The 21,780-nt window shown below is 35.4% G+C and overlaps 1 protein-coding gene across 1 annotated transcript; it reads left to right on the top strand.

Moving 5' to 3' along the window:
* The first annotated feature begins 9,741 nt into the window (after window positions 1-9,741).
* On the top strand, window positions 9,742-12,990 carry LOC122855246. Its single transcript, XM_044156501.1, has 6 exons — window positions 9,742-10,506; window positions 11,023-11,409; window positions 11,485-11,634; window positions 12,069-12,249; window positions 12,331-12,617; window positions 12,694-12,990. The coding sequence occupies exons 3-6, from the start codon at window positions 11,572-11,574 to the stop codon at window positions 12,988-12,990; spliced, it is 828 nt and encodes a 275-aa protein (XP_044012436.1). The 5' UTR covers window positions 9,742-10,506; window positions 11,023-11,409; window positions 11,485-11,571.
* Window positions 12,991-21,780: the final 8,790 nt, after the last annotated feature.

The raw sequence follows: 21,780 nt of genomic DNA, 5'->3' as shown, positions 1-21,780 counted from the left end.
GAGCTGGCCTAGCAGACTCTTTGTATGCCAAGCTAGGACACACCGATTCTTCTGGCCTACGTGGTGGTTGCCAACTTCGTGAACATTCCATGTTCTTCTCTTGTCGTCTTAACATGCCTTCTAATTCGGTTAGATTGAGAAACTCATCGAATCTCAATCCAATTCGGAATTTTGGCAGTAAGTTACGGTACACTACTTGTAACCTTCGACTGGCGGGATCGTTTTCGAAAAGAGAGCATCCATCTTGGACAGAAATTCACTAATACTTTCGTACCGACCTTGTGTACGTGTGAATATTTCTGCCTCTAATGATGGCTGGAAATCGAGATCAGCAAATCGAGATCGAAAAGCTTTGCGGGCTGTATCCCAGCAAGTAAAGTCTTTCCCTCGATACCACAAGAGAGCTGTGTCTTTTAGACACCCACGTAAGATACCCAAGAGATCTTCTTCCCTGATAGGAAAACTAGCGAGAGCGTCGTCTATACGCGCCAAGAATTCTTCGACGTCTTCTTTACGCTGACCCGAGAACTCAACTTTCCAACGATTCAATAGTTCGAACACCTTTGCTGGTGGCATTGTACGAACTTCGTTATCGTTGCGAGATCTTCTGCGAGCATCATCACGATGGTTGAGTAAATCATCCAATCGTGGATCGGGATCGTCTGAAAGCTCGTCGTCTCCAGGTGGCGGAGTTGGCCCGAGAACCCGAAGGCTTGGAGCGGCTCTGCTCACTGAAGAAGCACGACTGCCATTCTTCTTTGGCCTTCCTCGTGGACGAGGTTCAGAGAGTGCCAGGCGAGTCTCCATAGTCTTGAGACTTTCAGCGAGATCGTTTACGGTATGAACGAGAGCTTTCAACAAGGTGTTAGAGATATCACCACGAGAACCAGAGGGACCTTCCTGTTCGTCGTCTTCTAGAGGTTTCGAATCAGAGGTTTCTTCAGGGAACCTTTCTTCAGACGTAGCCATTCTTTAAGCGATCCTTACTAGTCAAAGAGAGCCAAGATTGTGACTTACTTGAGCTCGCGACTGGGCTTATATACCCGTTTCAAGAGTAGAGAGGGTAACTCCTACTCCGAGCCAAGCAACGCACAAGACTTTTGCGCAACCTGAGTGGAAGTGGTAAAACTTCCGCGCCAAGTCTTACTTGCGGCGAGAACCAAAACTATTAGAGATCCATTACTATACGACGAGAACTAAAATCGAGACAATTGAAATATCGAACGAGAACCAACAATCGAACAGAACATATAATCGAGATATCAAACGAGAACCAAAATCGAGAAGATAGCGAGTGAACCATTACTTAACCTCTAACCTGAAAGGAGGAAAGGGAAATAAGATAACCAGAGAACAAGTAATTTCATTTTTACCATTTATTTATAAAATTACCAACACTTAAAATTATTAGAGAGCAAAAATACGAGATCCATCTGTCGGCCATCTTTATGGCTGGCGGCTCGAGCCACGTCGACCTCGTCCTCTGCGTGGTGGACTTAGTGCTCTGGCTTCATCTTGATGAGGGAACCTTCCAGAGTGAGCAAAATCGAGATCCGTTTCGCTTGGTGGCGCTGATGGCAAACGTACTCCTCGTGGTACGTTGCACCCATAAGCTGGAACATATGGACCAGCAGCCAACCAACGTGCTGAGCACTTTGGACACGTAGCAACAGTGTGTCCTCGGCGCCCACATCTTCTACAGAACCCCTCAGGTGCTGGTGTCTTGGTGCACTGCGAGTACCGATGCCCTGGTTCACGACAGTTGTAGCAAACAGCTGCCACACTGCCAACTGTCGGTGGTCTTACAGCACCACTCATTGGCTGTACTCTTGTGACGACAGCACCTTGGTCGGGAGCATTTCTTGCGAGGGCCTGGCTTGGTTTCTGTTGGAAGTTTTTTTTCATCATCAAGTCATGATGTCTGTCTTGATCGAAACCACCTCCAACATACGCCTTGTTACCAACTGGTTGCTTCGCCTTTTTAATACCAAAGGCTGGCATTTTGAAGTCGCCAGTTGGCGTCGGGATCGAGGAGGGGAGTTCGTGGATCTCTTGGAGATGCACGAGAACTCCTGCCAGTCGAGGGAGTACAACTCCTCTTGGCATCACTTGTCACGTCATCGTCATCACGAGGACGTTTCAGTGCAGTGACTCCTCTGACGATATCACGCCATAATGCGGGATCCTTCGCGAACTGTTCTACCAGTGAACGTACTGCGGTATCCACATGTCCGAGATCCGAATCGGGTGTGTTGACAACCCCTGGACTAGACATCGCTGAACGTTCTGACGTTGAACCCTGGGTCATGATATTATCGACCTCAACGTCATCGCGATCTTTTTCGCCAACCACTTGGTCTGGTTGGACGTTTACAACGAGATCCAAGGACCTAACCTCTATTACGGGATCCATACCGGCTTTTTCAGGGGTGAGAGGCATCTCTGGAATTAATTCCATAGCGCTCCACTCCTGGATTTCTTCGGCCACCTTTTCCAAGATGTTATTGGGTTGGTCGATGTCCAAGTTAGCCAGAGAACCGGTCAATGGACTCATTGCCCCGAGAGCTGGTGAAGCTGTGGTGAGTGTTGTCTCTGTGGATACAACACCTCCAGCTACATGCTGTTCATGATCTCTGGACATCTCGTCCATTAAGGTATCCAGGTCCATGTTAACCTCTTCGTTATCCCTGCCGTGATCCACTATGTCGAGAGCTTCGTCTTGTTGAGCTGAGGTAGCCATGTCGAGTGATCCAAGTCAAGAAGTGATCCAATACGTTAGAAGAGAACCAAGTCGTAAGGTAGCCAAGACGATAATGAGCTGCTATATTTGAGACAGCTCCTTATATAGGCTATCATCCCTTCCATCGAGAACTCATAATTGCCGTCTGCGCAACTCCTAGCCCTTCTCGACCAATGAGGAGTGCCGGCCAATCACAAAAGAGAACCGAGACATCATCCGATGGCGTCAGCCAATCAGAAAATTCGCTGACAACTTATCCATTCTTCTAGGTTTTCGTACCTAGCGACATCTATTGGATTTTTCGTGAACCACTTCTGGCGGGAAAGTTTGAAAATTTGTAAATTTAAATTTTCGTTTTTACGGTAGTCATCTTGTTTAATGTATCCTTCGGTAACTACGGTATCCAATCACTAGTTCTATACACAACGTAACCATTCACTATGATTTTAATCTATAGCAGCCTCAGTAGGTAACCCCTATTTCATAATCCTTTCACGGCAGGCCCCACGTTGGGAGCCATTTTGTAACCGATTTTCTGACCTGCGCGGCGAGAACTATCGGCCAAGGTTAACAACGAGGATTTCTCACCATCCTCCTCAAAATCACCGGGGGGAGCCATGTTGGTTATCTCGGAAGCCAACAACCGTGGGAGTCACGAGAACTAATTCGGGAGCCTAACTCAGTCTTAGAAATGGTAGAGGGGCGCGGTCCACCTGATTGGATTATGAAATACGTAACCAAACCTGAGGGAACTATCGTGAACCAAGCATAGTGTATTACATACGCCTATATCACATTGCGACTATACTATAGTAAAACACCTACGTCACAAGTATCGTAAGTGTGGGAGCAAATAGTCTACATGTGAGATATGTATTTTGTATAGGGAACCATACAGCGATCCATCCGTGACCAGGTCTTACACATACGTTGCCATTGCAATAATAATATATCTCAATATTATTATTATTGTTATTATTTACAGCGATCCATTCGTGAACTCACACATACACATTTATGTGCGATGAATATAATAATAATTATTATTATTATTATGAGAGAACCATATAGCGTGATCATTAGTATTAGTACATCATTGGAAATTCAGACAGAGTTTCACCAGGACTTAACGTCTGATACCTAGGGAGCCTTTACGAGAGATCCAAACGATGTCGAGAGAACCAGTAGTGAACCAAGAGAGCCAGTCAAGAGAAGAGAAGTGATCAGTTCGAGAGCCAGACAAGTTGTGTCGTCTAACGACGACGTTCAGTGCTCAGCTGCTGTGAGCTTTAACCCCACTCAGTAGCACTCCCCTACCTATCGCCCCCGGACATGCGCAGCACGCTTTCCTAGCCCGCAGTTCGATAGGTTTACGATCGGGCTTCGTACGCAGCCTTCGGTGAGTTCATCTCTTCGATGGAGGAGTGGAGCCATCGCCGCAATAAGGTTTGGTGTATCAAGACATCTTATAAACATCGAATAGGCGCCCCATTGATGTCATATATAATAGTCTTGACCCTACACAGAGCCTTGCACTAGTGATCTTTTATTTATTAATAACCAACTCCCATTGGTTATTAATACGTAACGTTAACAAATAAATAATCCATGTCTATTCTGATGATTATTTATTTCGAGAACCCACGAAATAATAAATTTCGTTACAATGTATATATGAGAATGTTTCGAATAATACAACAAAAAGACAACTATTCTTTACTGACCTATTTACAATACTAGCTTGCCCAACTCATTTGACATCACATGTCATTCCTTTTTTTATACAGCTTTAAGTTTGTAATCGAGCTTGCCTTTATCCTTTCAGATATCCGTTAACCGATATACTGTCGGCGATAATTTTTCCACAATTATCAGGGACTTTATAAAAATTTTGTTTTCTTTTGCTTTCAATAAACTTGTGCTTTGAACAATTCTCAATTTCTAACGAGTAATAGTTGATCATAGATGCTTTTATATTGTTCTATCTAACGTTCACTAAGCTTATTCAAAGCGGAATTTGAAAAATATTCTTGAAGCATCATATGTAGAATAATGTTCAAATATAATTTCGAGAACCTATCACAATATTTCGCGTGATCCCATTTCTAATTCCCTTCTTAGTGATAGCATATATTTCACAACTATTTGCCTAAGTTAGCAAAATGCCGGAGTTCTTTTAATGAAAATATGATACTATTATTATAAGTGAATTATATATAAGCAGACAATGTATTGACCGTCAATATGTTACTTTGACGCCTTATGTAAATTGTGGATCATGTGACATTCAACAGGCTCAGATCGCAACTCGGTGGTAATTAATAGCTTCCATATGAGTTGTTTGTATTTTAAGCCAAGTAAAAGGGCTGGAAGATGGAAATAGATTTGTTCATATGATCCTTAATCTCGGAACTTCGGGAACACGTTAAATATTTCCCCAGAGCCGTTACCATTTGTATTTTACATTTTATAAGAGACAAGATGGCGTCGATGGATATTACGTGTTTTATATTTTTCATGGCGCATTGAAACATGGGGGCAACGCACCCTTTTGTTAACGATTGTGAAATCATATTCCATAATCGAGGCCCATGTTAATTTATAGCCGGGATCCTTTAAATTATGGGTCAGCGAATTTCTATGACCTTGATCGAAACTAGGAACAGTAAAATCGAGATATTAACGTAACTTTTTAATCGACCATCCGTTCAACAGCTAAAAATTCTTGTTCAGTGAATTGTATTTCTTTTCACAATCTTGTTAAGACTGTATGTAAAGCAAAATTAATCGTTTCATCAGGAACTCGGTGTTCAGGACGGCATTGGACCGACTAACTACTTGCATAGTTTGCAATTTAAGAAAGCGGAAGGGGAAAATCCATGGGCAGGCTAAAGTTTCCGTGGTTTTTGATCTTCTTTCAGAGTATCGAGTAGCTTGTTGTTGTTCGGTATTCATTTCCAACTACTGGTCTTTTTAGTTAGCTGCTTGATGGCGCGGCTACAGAACAAAAGTCTTGAATGAAACGTCTATACCGAAAACATACCAGCAGAAATCTACGGACCGCAGCTTAATCGGTAGGGTGCTAAAATTCCTCACATGCTGGGGTTTTGACCCAGGATCATTTGTAACCCTTCCACTATTGATCACAAACCAAGGTATTTTATTGTTATCATGACAGAATTCACTTTTGTCTATACTGTTTATGGTGAGATTAGCGCTTCAGATTTGTCGAGAACCTTGCGTAATCATTTAGAAGTATTTTCAAATGCTTCACATCACGAATTATTATATTGTCTTGATAACTTGAAGCTTCTGGGTAAATTCGCGACCAATAATTTGTCGAGAAATCCAGAATCGACTAAGTGCTCGTTTAAACCAAACCATCCTGGTGAATTAGATGGAACCTCTACAGGAACTGTGAATGCCAAGGGACATCTCACTCGAATCTTTCAATAACTCTACCTGCAATATGCCTTACTCCAAATAAGTTGAGATATAATTTTGCCTGACGTAGTTCTCTAATAAAGGCAGCCATATTCATATGGATATGCGTCTTTTTAGTGCTTCAGGCATTGGCTTATCGATAATCGACACAGAACCTAATAAAGTGATCCTTTATTTCCTTTTTAACCATCTGACTGGTTGACCAATCGCTTTCTGAGGTTGATAATACATTCTGATCATGAAGTCTGTTTCAAACCATGACAGAAGTTTCTTACAAGTGAGACATCGTCGAACAATTTACTTGATCGGTTCGTGATCGCCCGATTTATTATATGACTTGCAGAGCTTAAAGAGTTCTGGAGTTGGAGGCAATGTGTCCATCAACAGGTCTTTCGAACGACGTTGTTCTGAAATCTTCATTCGGGATCTGTAATCCATTACCTTGCAATAATGCTATTTATATATTCCACAGGATCAAACGAAGAATGAATTTATTTGGCTGATCGGATAGAACCACGTCTGCCAAAAGGAAATCCATAATATTCTATGACGCAAATTGATACTTATAATAATACTTGACATAGGGAATCCATTTATTTCTATCTACGGTTTCGGTTCATTCATTCGCATTTATTTGGAATCATCTATTTTTGTCGGATATTTTTTCAATAATCCGATGCTTTAAGAAAAAATTTTTTACACGAAATATTTGATCATTCTCTAAACAATCAACTGGCCCAATAATGTATTGGCATTTTTCTGTCACACATGGCTTTATTTCTATATTAAAACATACAGTTATTAAATTTTCAATTCTAATAATATCATACTCTTCATCTAATGAAGTGAATTCATAAATATAAGAAAATTGATTTCCTGGAGCATTGAACCGACAATTAACATTACATTTTTGGATAACTGCAAAATATTGTGCTCTGCATTCTGGTAGACAGAAAAACGCGCACTCACAAGCTGATGTTTGTGTAAAGCAATACACTAAACCATATCTTGTTTGATTACCAAGTTGATATTTTACCCAAGAATAATTAGTTTTTGTGATTCTCTCATAGGTAGCAGATGTATAAATTATTTCTGATTTTAATAATCTGTGAAAAAGTTTAATATTGGGAACACCATTAAAAGTAGATCTTAGCTTGTTAGCGACAACTCTTGATATTACTACTCTTTTATTGATTGAACCAACAATATAAGTGTCTTTGGAAATTTTATGTGTTTTATATTTTTTCATTTTTGTCCTTTGTGTTATATGTTGACAAAAATTTAATATTATACTATCACGGCCAAGTTTTTTCAAGAGGCCAGGTAAAGACATAAAATATGATAAGCCTGTTGATATTTGTAAGCCTGAAAACCTTGTTCCTGAGACAAGAGCATTTAATTGACCATTGATATTTTCGAAACTAAAACAAGATGTAAAATATGGCTGAGCAAAATCCCGTGTATTATCTGCCATATGCAGTAATAAATGTAAATTAGCTGACAAAGAATTTCTACTATATAAACCTTCAAAATCTTTTACAAACTTGTTAAGAAGTGTATCAGCAAAATTAATCGTTTCATCAGAGATACTCGGTTGATTCAGCATATATATGGCATTAACTAATAACTGATAGTGTGATAAATAATTATCTGGCATATTTATTTGTTTTAATATTGGAAGGGAGTAATAAAAAAACCATGTTTTATACTCATGAGCTTTCCACTGTGCTAACGATTGTGATATTGTTCTGGGTAGTCGAGGAGTAATTGCTGGTGGTGTTATTACACAAATCATTTCATCTACTTGGTTTAACTTTGAGTGTAATGACCATGCACTGTTTTGATGTTCTCTCAAAAACCAAAGGTGAACGAGTTGCTTAATCACTCCTAAATACAATGAATGCATTATGTCGATAGCAGTACATCTGATAAAATCAGGCACAAATCTTCCAATAGGGCATGGGCCTTTGACACCATATACGTCATCTACTCTGTTTACAAGTGCTTGCCTTCCATGTTCAATCGTGTCACGTGTACTACGAAGTTGTAACTCTTCTTTATATTCATAAATTGGTACATTAGATGCATTATCTCGTAACACGTGTATTAAACATTTTTGGCACCCATATGTTGCGTTCCACCGCTTCATGTTCATGAACAATGCCTTTGCTGGTAAGTCACAAGTTCCACAAATCACATGACATTGCACACGGTATTCGATTGATACTTGGTACTTGAAAGTCTACTCCAGTTGCTAGTAATTTTAATTCTCGAGAAATAGAATTTAAAAAATACAAAGGTATAGGTTTGTGATTACCAAACCATAACCCACCAAGAATTAAATTATCTTTTTTCTTTCTCAACTCAAATGGCAGTTCGTTTATAGAAAGAAAAAAAGGCCATATTTCAAAATTGGAACTCTTAAATAGACTAACCCCATCAGTATTCCACGTAAATGAAATATTTGATGGATTTGATAGTTTACCTCCAGGCTGACTCATTTCTCGATAGACTCTACCATCTTTTATATCTTCATAATTGTTTTCATTTATTTTTATCCGTTGAAATCTCAATTGTAATGCCTGATAAAAATCTTCTCGATTATACAATTTTTGAAGTTGGTTAATAATAGGCATTTGAATAAAATAACTGGTACCTCGAAGGTCTACTGGACAAGTTCGACAAGCAGATGCCATGGAAGGCAAGGGACAAAAACAATTTGAACAAAAAAAATGTTTTATAACTGGTGTGTGACAGCCAGCAAAATGTTTTTTAAAAAAATACATTAGTTTTTTACATATATTGTCTGCTGGGCAGTGTAATTCAATGAGGTCCAGAAGGTCAACCAGGCCAACTCCAGATAAAGAATGACGTAAAAAAAAAGTTAATATGGACACTAAACTCTCATGTAATGTCAGTCGTGCTCCAACATATAGCAATTGTTGTCCATCATTTTCTTCATTATCTTCATCGTCGTCTTCTTCACCATCTTCATTTCTTTCATGATTATTATCTTCAACATCTTCAATTTCATTGAATATAATTTGTTCTTCATTTGGAATATTATTTTCAATTTGATCCTGCTGATTCCTGTCAAAAATATTGAAAAATAAATATTGTGAGCAAGCTTTATTTATTTATTAATTATATTCATACCTGTTTCGGTTCATTTCTAAATTATAAACATTTTCGTTTACAGCATTTTGTTCTTCATTTGGAATATTATTTTCAATATGGTCCTGCTGATTTCTGTCAAAAATATTAAAAAATAAATATTGTGAGCAAGCTTTATTTATTTATTAATTATATTCATACCTGTTTCGGTTCATTTCTAAATTATAAACATTTTCGTTTACAGCATTTTGTTCTTCATTTGGAATATTATTTTCAATATGGTCCTGCTGATTTCTGTCAAAAATATTAAAAAATAAATATTGTGAGCAAGCTTTATTTATTTATTAATTATATTCATACCTGTTTCGGTTCATTTCTAAATTATAAACATTTTCGTTTACAGCATGTTGTTCTTCATTTGGAATATTATTTTCAATATGGTCCTGCTGATTTCTGTCAAAAATATTTTTAATAAATGTTGTGAACAAGCTTAGTATTACCTTAGTATACCTATCAAATAATAGTTGTTGATTATTAATTGGATCAAGTTCTAACTCCTGGCGAAGAATTTTCAGTCTTCTGAAATAAGTTGCACGTGACAGTCCTCGAAGTACGTCCGGTCCTGTTTTAGATCTTTGATTTCTTCCATTCATCTTATAATTGACAATGTCCCAAGGGTAGCTCCGACTTATATAAGTAATATGAAAAAAATAAAAGTAAAAAAATGGAAAGGAAACTAAGTAGTGCCAATAATAATTTACTTACCTCAATTTCAAGTGTATTACTAGATGAAATTAGTTATTTGCAGTTGTTAATAATTATTGTGTAACACATCAGTGTGCATCAGAGCATGCGCGTAAGTTTTTGTGTGTCCAGGTTTTATATGTACACTTTGACTTAGTGACGTCAAGGCTTTGTGGGGGTGTGCAATCTGGGCATTTTCTCATTCATATCCTGCGCGAAATAAATGCGTAGGAGAGTAATAGTTACAACCAGGCCCAATACATGTGTGAACGTATAACAAATTCTTTTGTTAATACAAAAAATGTATTTATTAGTTTATTTTATTGCAAATAAACAATCTGCAATTATAACTGAAGGATGTGTTGACAAAGTATCGACAAAATTGAAGAAAATAGAAAAAAATATTATTGTTCAAGTTATTAAAGGAGACCAACAAGGAGAGGCTAAAGTTGTACATGTGGGCAGTAAGTTCATATATTTTTGATTATTTATTGTTAATATTTAGAATTTGATATTAATTGATTTTAAGTAGTTAAATGTGCAGAATAATTTTTTAATTAAATAAAATTAATGTTCCACTGAGTGACAATAATCATAAACACTTATTTGATCAATTTTTTTTTTTTAACCTCAAATTTGGTTAAACGCAGTAATTAAATCAAAATTATTAATTTCTAAATGAAAAAATAATTTTTAAATAAAGTTATAAGAAACAAACTTAATTAAAATTGTACAAATTTTTGTTTAAAAATTTAATTATGGACTGTCAAGTAATATGAAGTTTCTCTTATAAAAATAAAATTTGTTAATAAATATTCAAACATTTTGATGTAAATTAAATTATTTGGTGACATTGTATTAAATTTATATTTTACTAATTTTTTTGAATGTGATATCTATATAAAAAAAATTGAAAAAGTCGTTTGCATTTTATTTTAATTGTTTAATTCAGCTCATTAATTTTTTTATTTTTTTTTTAGATAACAAGGGTCATTTTGAAAAGTTACTATCTCGAGTTGATTTAGAGACTGGTATTTTAAAAATAGAAAAAGTACCTAAAAAAAATCTTCAAAACGATCACTCAGTGAAAAAGCCACGAAAAATCCCAACTACTAGTACAATTATCTCTCAATCAGCAAGAAATACGACAATACACTAATTAAATCATTATTTCACTTCACCATATCAAGAAGAACAAGAAGCAACCTGTATCCAGAAAACAACAGATGTTGAGAAAGAAATACTATCAGTAGATCAAATAACATGTACTGAAAATACTGATAATTCTCAGTCGCAATCATTGAATGAAAATCTAGTTGATGTGAGTGATAAAGATCCCATTGATTGTGAGTCCTCTGATATACCAGGTAAGCTTAAGTATCAAATAAATGTTTCACATTCAAGGTATAATTGATATTCTATTATTTTTTTTGTATTTCCAGCTACTCCTGAAACTGTTATTATTCTTGAGAAAATATTATCATGTGTAAGAAGACGTCTGAAACAAAATAAGCAGTCCATGGAGACCAATGAAACTTCTAAAATTGAAAGTGAAAAAAAAAACAGAGTGGCAACATATAACTGAAGGCAAAGTACGAAAAAACTAAATTTCAACCCAAGTGGAAAAAATATATTTAATGGAAATTTACTTTATATTCAGAAAAAATTTAGAAAAGGTTTAGAAAAAATATAAATTAAATTTAAAATATATACAGTTTTGAACATACTAAAATTAAATTTAAAAAAAATTTACAGAAAATAAAAAAAAAATTAAGAAAAAATTTAGAAAAAGTTTAGTTTTAGTATGTCCAAACTTGTACATATTTTAAATTTAATTTATATTTGTTCTAAATTTTTTCTAAATTTAATTTTAGTATGCCCAAACCTGTATATCCATTAGATTTAATTTATATTTCCATTAAATATAAATTTAATATAAATAAAATATATTTTTTGGGAATGAAAAATCCTAATTTAATAACTGTTGGTTTCGTTTATTGATGAAATAATTATTTATTTGTTTTAGGTTAAACTTCAAGAAGGTTATGAGGTCTGGATATACCCAGCAGTACTGAACATCATAAAAGGAACATCAAATAATTGCCAATCAAGAATTTTTGGTCAATTGTTACATCATTTTCTGGGTGAAAAACTAGCATCGTTAACTTCTAAGAAAATACCTAGGGACGTATATAATGCATCACATGGTTAGTAAAACTAATATTTAATTATCAAAGATGATTCAAAATATCTTTGTTAAAACCTATATTTTTATTCATTTGTTTCAGCATATGCTCTTGAAAATGCGACCATTCCATTTTCACTTACAGTTGGCAAATGTGCTAATAATAAATGCACAACAGAGAAAAAAAAGGATTTGAAAAGAAAAAAATTACCATCAACTAGTTCACTTACAGTTAGCAAATGTGCTAATAATAAATGCACAACAGAGAAAAAAAAGGGTTTGAAAAGAAAAAAATTACCATCAACTAGTTCTACTATTTCAGCAGATAATGATGTTGTTGATGAACAGAACGTGCCAACGAATAAAAAAAAAAAAAATGAAAATATTAAGGTAACAAGTTATAAAAATTAAATTTTTATTTAATTTGATTAAAAAAATTTTTTTCTAATTTTTCTCATCTTTTTAGAGTCTCGATAATCAAATAAAAAGAAATGATGCTGAACAGGATTCCACTTTAGTGGACTGGGACACATTTTCACGAACTAATGCTACAAGTACACCTACAAAAATTTGTAATTATGATAACGCTGGAGACTGTTCACAATTAACTACTTTAAATAGTTGTGATCCATCAAGTAATCAAAATTTGTTACTTAACCTTGATGAAACTAGCTCAAAATATCAACAAAATTATGCTTATCAAGAAAATGCCAGTTTTTCATATATTTCTAATGCTCAAAACATTCTACTTCTTGGGCAATAAAAAATAGAAGTAAAAAAAATATAAAAATGTAATTTATCAAGTATATCTTAACTACATGATACAATACACTTTTAATTAAACGTTGTTTAATTGAATAAATAAAAATTAAGCAATCAATTTATTATATTTATATTTTTTTATTATTGCTATTATTATTATTATTATTATTATTATTATTATTATATGTGTATAATCCAGATGTTCGAATATTCGCGCATGCGCAAACTGCTATATACCGTATACCGTATACCGAATAATGGTATAATATTATGACTTGTATAACGCTGTAGAATGATACTCTAGCAGCCGTTTTCGGCAGCCTTTTTTTTTATGTATATGGAATTTTTTTGTCTCGGGCTATGCTATATATGTATACGCTATGCTATATGTATACTGCCTATGCCATATGTATACGCTATGCTATAAGTATACGCTATGCTATATGTATACTGCCTATGCTGTATGTATACTGCGTTGCATTAAACGTTTTATGTCGCGTTGCCTATGCCATATGTATACTATGCTATATGTATACGCTATGCTATATGTAAACGCTATGCTATATGTATACTGCCTATGCTATATGCATCAAACGTTGCATGCAACGTTTTATCTGGAATTGCTACTTCCGTCACCGATTTTCGTGACGAATTTTTTTTTCACCTACCCTCCAAAAAGAAGTTTCACTTCAAAAAAAAAATTCATATGGGTCATCACATAATTTTTTTATTACGCTAAAGTTTTTTTTTTTCGTTCGATTTCGCTAGTTTACAACGTTTTCAATATAATATGAGTGTTATGACATTATACTTTATATATTTGATGAATAAAAATTTTAAATAAAAGAATCTATGGGTCATTACACGAAATTTCGTTCAACCCTAATCTATTTCTAATATCATTAAATATTAAATATTGTCTTGAAATGAAAAAAACAAAAAACATCTATTTATACATTTTGAATGATTTATTCCTTTTTTTAATTTCTACATGACCGTTGTTTGTTCTTTTGCATCAGGAAACTGTATTCCGACATAATCTGTATGACAAATCGCTTTTGATCTTCATTTTGGGTTATTATTGAATTGTATTCATCAAACAGGCTAACAGCTCGTTGAGCAGCAGCATTGACGGCTCTCAACTCCGTCACTGTTCTCAAACCTCTTTTGTAATTGATATAACTATAACTGTAGAGATGAATCAACTTCTGAAAATCTTTCATCAATATGAAAACGAAGAAAAAATAAATTGATTTATAATCTAAATTAACTCCATTGCCGCTTGATACAATAATTTTAATTTAATATAGGAAAAATTGCTGTAAAGTTAATCTAGGCTTTGGATTATTTGGTTACACCCTTTCCTTAGCTATTTTTGCCATGATTAATTAATGAAAAAGCTGTCAGCAAATGTCCCTACGGAGAAGATGTAACCAAATAAATTACATCGTAGTCTAGTTTAATTTCACAGCAAATTTTTCTATATTAAATTAAAATTATTGTGTCAAATGGCTGTAGAGTTAATTTAGATTATAAATTAACTTATTTGGTTACATCTTTTTCTCAGCAACGTTTGCAAATATTCTTTTCATCAATTAATTATGGCAAATGTATCTAAGGAAAAATTAAAGCCGCAAATGAATTAATTAACAGTCTAGATTAATTTCATGGCAATATTTTCTGCAATAAATTGAACTTATTGTGGGAAATGGCCGAGAAATTAATTCAGACTACGCATTAATTTATTCCATTACATTCTTTTCTTAGCAACATTTTTCATTGATAATTTATTAAAAAAACTATTGGCAAATGTATCTAAGGAATGGATGTGACTAAATAAAATAATTCAAAGTCTTAATTAATCCCTCAGCCATTAGCCTCAAATATTTCAATCGATTATAGAATATTTTGCTGTGGAATTAATTAAGAATAGAAATTAATGTATTTAAAAGGAACTTTTGTATAAAATTCAATTGGTTCATTCATCTATTTAATTCTTGAAAAGGGTGTAATTAAAACCACGTTAAGAGGTTCTGCCGATTTTTTAAATCGAAAAGTAAGATAACAGTTTTCTTCTGTTTTTTGTCTATTTCGCACTCATAGAAATACTGTGTTTCTAAAAGTCATCCACAAGAAGTCTCTTGTGATTTTTCAATAATTCCTGATCAAAACCTCTTTCATTTCATGTCCATACGTTTTGTCTTGTCTTATTTTATAGCCCGATAGTTTGTTTTTTACATTTTTATATTGTCGATTAGAGATATTGCTATTTTAATGGACTTTTTCTTTTACAAAAATCGCATTCTCCATAATAATAGCTTATGGTAAAAAATGCCAACTTTGAAAATTAACGAAAAAATAACAAGCATCCAAACAATTACCAAAAAAATACATAGAATGTATTAGTAATTCAATAATCTACTGTATAAATTTCAAAGCATTCTGATATTCGGAGAAGAATCGACAAAATACCTTAAAATTAAAATTTTTGTTTCAAATTAAAAAAATTGTAAAAATATTTGCAAGAAATGACATCCCTTGAACACTTCGAGTTATTAGTTCAAACATAGATGTACAGGCTAGAGTGAATAGAAATATTTCGTTCCGTCTTTTTTTTTGTTGCAAGGCTGATGTCAGCGCTGCAGTTGGTAGTTTTTGAACTGACTTACTCCGAAATTTTAGGCTTTAGCGACAGCCTATGCTTCAACACAGTAAAAAGGCAAAGCTTACACTGCTTATTCAACTCCATGGTTTATATACATCATGCAATCGAATTTTAAAATTCAATATTTGTAGTCTTTTATAATTTATAATTTGTAAAACATAAAACCTGTGTAAAAAAATGACGCATTTCATAAATTTCCGTGTAATGACCCATAGATTTTTTTGTTCGAAATTTTTCAAAGCAGACTTTATTCTCGATGATTTATTATAATAAAAGATTTTTTCCATGCATAATTGACGCTTTTAGATCGATTCTTACGTCTAAGTAAGAAAACCCCATGTATCTTAAATGGGACACTTCACCCTCATAATAATAATAATAATAATAATAATAATAATAATAATAATAATAATAATAATAATATTTTGTTAATATTTTTTATATTGCTAATAAATTAAGAATTTATTACAAAAAAAATTTTGTCTCAAATGTTTGAAGGTGTCTCATTTCAAACAACGTATTGAGTAATAAATTAACTAAACAAGAAAAAAAAAATATTGAGAATTATCTCGTTAAATCGTAGAAAAATATCAGTCATTTAACGAATTGGAGGTTTCTTATATGATACTAATAATAAAATGGAGCAATTTGACACTTATGATGAACTCATATTTTAACAATTTCATTAGTAATTTATTTTAGAAATTTTTGTTGCCAGAACCGGAAATATTTTTGTTATAGAAACAGAATTTGGTGTATAAATACAGCAATTTTTTTCACTAATTTAGCTGGTTTTTATCTGATGTAGAATAAATTCAAAAAGTTTAGATAGAATAGAGATTGATAGAGATATTAAACAAAATGGATTTATTGAATTATTTAGATTTGGAAGACAAAATCGTGGTTTGCATTTTTAAGCAAATCAAAATTTTTAATGTTAGTTGGTCATAAATATTAATTCAAATATTTTTTCAATCTATTAAATAGATCATTAGGTGATTGATGAATCTAAAACTTATATATCTATTGACAGAAAAAAATATTTTAAAGTTTTTACATTGATGCTTGAAATTATTTTCGTTGATAGATAAACTTGTTGTAATTGTACAACATTTTTTTTCAACAGTCCATGATTCACACGGACAACGCGCCAAAACTAACCTACAAAATCCACGTGTCTACTGGGTCTCCCTTATATACGTAAACCAAGAGCTGATCACGAAACGTGTGCATTTCACCACGTCCCACAGCCAAAAGAGTTAGATCAGCCCAAGATATTTCGGAGCAGCTCGCATCTACCAGGCTGTCCCCACTCAAGGCTATCCCCCCTCTCTTTTTCTTGATAAAAAGGGGAGAATATACTACAAAATAATAATAATAATACAAAAAGAAAATATTTAATAATAAAAATATATATATAATAATGAGACGGAGTCGTTGGTTGGAGGATTATCGTTTCCGTGTATAAGGCAGTGAGAATCACTACAGCCTCCTCCCCAGACTCCTTCAACGAACGACGACGTCCTTCTCTCATCTCTCGTCAAGTTCAAGGTCCAATTGATTCTTGCTCCTGAAATTCCTGAAACAAATCTAAAAAAACTCGGACATGGTGCGAAATATAATAAAATAAATTTTAAGAAAAGTATAAAAGTTTTTATTCAACTAGTTAACAAACTATATGTAATTAAGTCTTTTATAATATGGCTCTGGTGAGGATCAACCTTAACCAGTTTCACAGTTTTGTACGTAATACTAGTCTTTGGCGACAAGTTGGGTTAACACAGCTACAAAGTGATTCGGTTCCTGAGCAGCTAGGTGCTGAATCAGATTGACCAAAAGTAGGGAATGGTGGTGCAGGTCTTGGGAAAGGAAATCCAGAGCCATGAAATGGAGGTGTTGCTCCTGAGTAACCAGGTGCGGGTCCTGCGTATCCAGGAATAGGCTCTGTCCAACCATAATCGATGCAAGTCTGGCGACAGACCCATTCCGGCTGACCAGTAGGTGTGATTCCTCTTTCCATACGTGTCTCCACGGCATACCCTGATGCCACAAATACGGTAGAGTGTTGACCTTGATAAGGAGATGGACCATCTTGGTGATAATTTTGGTTTGGTGTTGGTGGACAATGAGTACCACTGTCTTGATTAACACCCGTCCATAAGGCCAATTCTCTTGATGTTGGACGAGAATCTGGACCGGGAGTGGTCGAAATTCTGTTGGAGCTCATAATTGACTCGATTTTTGCGGAGACACTGCCAGGTTCGACTCTTCAACTAGCGACATCATCAACATCAAGTCACATTAGAATAGGGCGAATTCCCCCTCTTTTCGATTTGTAAAATTTAAGGAAAATAATTAGTGAGTGAAAACTCGCTCTCTTGTCTTTGAGACGTCAGACTGACTGGACCTCTGTTTTAACCAGTCGTCTGGCGATGGTGAGTTTGAGGTTATTTTTGTATGTTGAACATGGTGGATCAACCACCATGTGGTACTTTTGTTTAGCTTTGATTTTATAATTAACTCAAGGCCAATCCTCGAATTAATTATGATACTTTTGATACATTCGTTTAATAGATTTAGTTTATTCTTTATTATTTAATTAATATTTTGTTGGACGCGGTCCCTATTAGTTTAGGATTTTTGAGATAAATATGGATTAGTAATTAGTATTTTGAGTTAAGTTGGCTATTTGAGTTGCGTTTATGTTTGAGTTTGTTTGATAAATAAATATAAAGTAAAATGAATTAATTGTGTTTCTTTTGTTATTATTTTGGGTTATTTATTAGTTATTATTTTCAGGTAAAATTAATTATAACAGCTTTATCCGGCCCTTCTACCAAAACCCACACACTGAGCGACCCTGCGGCTTTCTTCTAGATTGCTTGTTTCGGTTGTTTTATTCATTGTTTATTTGTGTAATTGTCCAGGTATGATTGTGTTCTGAGCGCGAGATTGTGTTAGGCCTTTTTCCGGTTTTAAGGTGATTTGAAAACCCCTGATTTTATTTATTATGTTTTTGGATACGAATTATTATTATTATTATGTTGGATTTATTGGATTTTAGCTTTGTTTATTAAAAAGGACAATTTACAGGTAAAATGGCGGTAACAAGCGGTCCGAGAAGATAACAGACAGAAATGTCATGTTACAAGTTAAGTTTTCTGCTACTTTGTGAGAGTACGACAGTATCTTGGATGGAGATGCTGATGATTGGTTTCCACCTGCAGGTGCCGAAGAAGAAACTTACTCCATAGGTGAGTCCCCTGATTCTAACAAGGAAGACTCATCGATTCTTGGTTTGCCAGAAAGAGATTCACTATTTGTTGGTGTCGTATCAGTTTTCTGAAAAACTCGGGACCAATATCGGTGGCATTATTAAAGGAGCTACATAATCTAAAGTTCGTCCGAAAGAAGTGAGGTCTTTTGATGACTTTGATGGTGGTCTCAACAACTCAGTTACTTTATTCTTGGTGACCTTTGTCGATTTACTCAAAGGAGCCAACATTGCATTTTGACTTTTGGCAGGTGTTTTGACCTTGGGTAGAGTAACTGGTGATTGAGTTCCACCTGTTAAACTGCCTGCAGAAACACCTACATATTTAAGAGATCCTCCCAGATTTTGTTACATCTGCATATGAGGCTTTATCCACTCTTGGTGTGGATAATTCTTTTTGCATCTGTTGGACAAAATCTGGCAGCATGCTTTTGACTGTATCCAACGACATAGATACTGAGATCGGATCTCGTTTCCGTGTATGTGGTAGTGGAAGCTGAATGGAGGATGATTTTTTAAATCCTGCCCCAATCCTAGTGGATCTACCATGCTTGGAGTTTCTATGAGGAGGATAGTCTTTCAATAACAGTATCATTACTGGTTATCTTTGGTTTCGTTCCACTACCAGTTCGTCCTCTGATAATTTTCTTTGGAGGATCCGAAGCTTTGAACTCTGGTTGAAATGGAAGCTGAATTTCTTTAGAGGTAGTAGCCTTTGGGCTATCAAATCTTATGAGTTCTACTCGTGGTATTTTCTCTGTCAATAACACATCAGAACCAGATTTTAAGACTTTTGACTCAAATTCTGAGTCTGTACCTGGGGTACAGTCCAATGTGTCACCTCCAGTTGAAACGGACCCGTTGTTCGCTGATGTATTTGGAACCACATCTATCCATGCAATCAAATTACTTCCAAAGTTTGGTTTTGTTGGAGTAGCTGACAAGGAAGCTCGAATTCTTTAGCACGAATTCTTTAGCAGCTGTAGTCGCCTGATCCACAGACTTTTGGTACTGCTCCAGTTTGGAGCAGACACCCGATATGGCGGTGGCGATTTTCGGCTCTGCTGTAGTTAACTTCCTCAATTGATCGCGAAAAGGTTCCAAGTCATCCACCAAGAACCGTTTCGGTGATTGGTACATGGGAAACTGACTTGCTGGTTGTGATGCCTTTGCACTGTCTTCTGCTTCACTCTCGCTATCGGTGTAAACTAGTTGAGGTGGTGTGGTTCTCATCCGGCTGCGGTCTCTTCCAGCTGAACGAGTCCGTCTCCTGAGTATGGCAGGATCACTCAAAGACTTGTTACTCGAACGTAACTCCCTTATCTAAAACAATATAAAACGAGATGCGGTAGCAATTGTGTGACAATTTCTTAGTGTGGGGCTGTCCATGGTTTCAAATCAGAAACGGAAGATTCGCCTAGAACTTTGCCAGAAAAATTAGACAATTCATAACGAGTAGCTGAAAATTTCTGAGTTTTGACAAAAGGTCTCTCAAAACGTTTATCTAGTCTAGCTGCATTAGTGCTGAGCTGCGTTTGAGAGGGGATGGGTTTTTCTGAGGACTAGCTGGCCAACTGGGCGGACTGTTTGTCTGACGCTTCTTCTTTAGCGAAGATCAGAGCTTGACGAAGAATATTTAAACGTCTCATCCGTTCATTCCATTTCTCAATCGGTACTGGAACCAGATTGGATTGACCTTCCAATCTGTGCTGAAGAGAATTTGGTAGACTAGGTCACGACCAGTGTTAGCAAAAGCTGGTGATGTCATTAATGAATCATGGTAGGCTGTGTTGAACGTGAAGCGGAATTCGGGGAGAAACTGGTCCCAATCTGGGTGGTTCTCATCAAGAAAGTTTCTTAACCTGTTCTTTAAGCTTCGATTTACACGCTCCACTGGATCTGCTTGTGGATGGTAGGGAGGTGTGGTCTGTAGATTAATACTAGCCCACACCGCTAAGACTTGATTTCTTGATTAACGAATTCCGTACCGTTATCTGTAATTAATGTCCGAGGGGCACCGTGGCGGAAGATTATCAAAATTTCAATTCGTTCACGAATGACACGTCCATTAGCCACTCGTAAGGAAGCTTATTCGATATACTTAGTCATTTGATCCTGAATGACAAGAAGGTAGGATTTACCATTACGCGAGCGAGGGAACGGTCCCATAATGTGTGCGGATATTATTGACCATGGTTCTTGTACTAAGCGTTTACCCGTGAATCCACGAGGCTTAGCTCAGTCAGATTTTGTCCGCTGACAAGTTTCGCATTGAGAAATAAACCTAGAGACTTCACGAAACATATTTGGCCAATAGTATTGCATAGCAATTCTTCTGTATGTTTTGTCGATGCCTAGGTGACCTTGATGAGGTGGGTCCCAAGCAATCCCCAACAATCTTTTATTCTATCAGGTATTCTTGATAGTGCGTCAGGTACGTGGTGAATAGCACCTTTACGATGGATTATGTTGAAACTGTATTGCATCAGTTCCAACGACCAACGTGCAAGGCGACCACTTGGATTTCTCAAATTATTCAACCAACATAAGCTACTATGGTCCGTAATGACAGTGAATGTATAACCTTCGAAATAACAGCGGAATTTCCGGATCGACCAGAGTACTGCTAGGCATTCCTGCTCAGTGACTGAATATCGAGTTTCCGTGTTAGTCATCGTGCGGCTAGCATAAGAAATTACTTTTTCTTCGTCATGATTTGTCTGAGTCAAGACTGCGCCTAAACCTACGCTACTTGCATCGGTTTGTAAAAAGAAGGGTACCGAGAAATCTCGACACGCCAAAGTGGGAGCGGTGGTAAGCCAGAGTTTTAATTCGCGAAAGCTATTCATTTG

This window comes from Aphidius gifuensis, linkage group LG1, assembly GCF_014905175.1.
Source record: "Aphidius gifuensis isolate YNYX2018 linkage group LG1, ASM1490517v1, whole genome shotgun sequence".
Taxonomy (NCBI): domain Eukaryota; kingdom Metazoa; phylum Arthropoda; class Insecta; order Hymenoptera; family Braconidae; genus Aphidius; species Aphidius gifuensis.
This window is presented reverse-complemented; position numbering and strand designations above follow the sequence as displayed.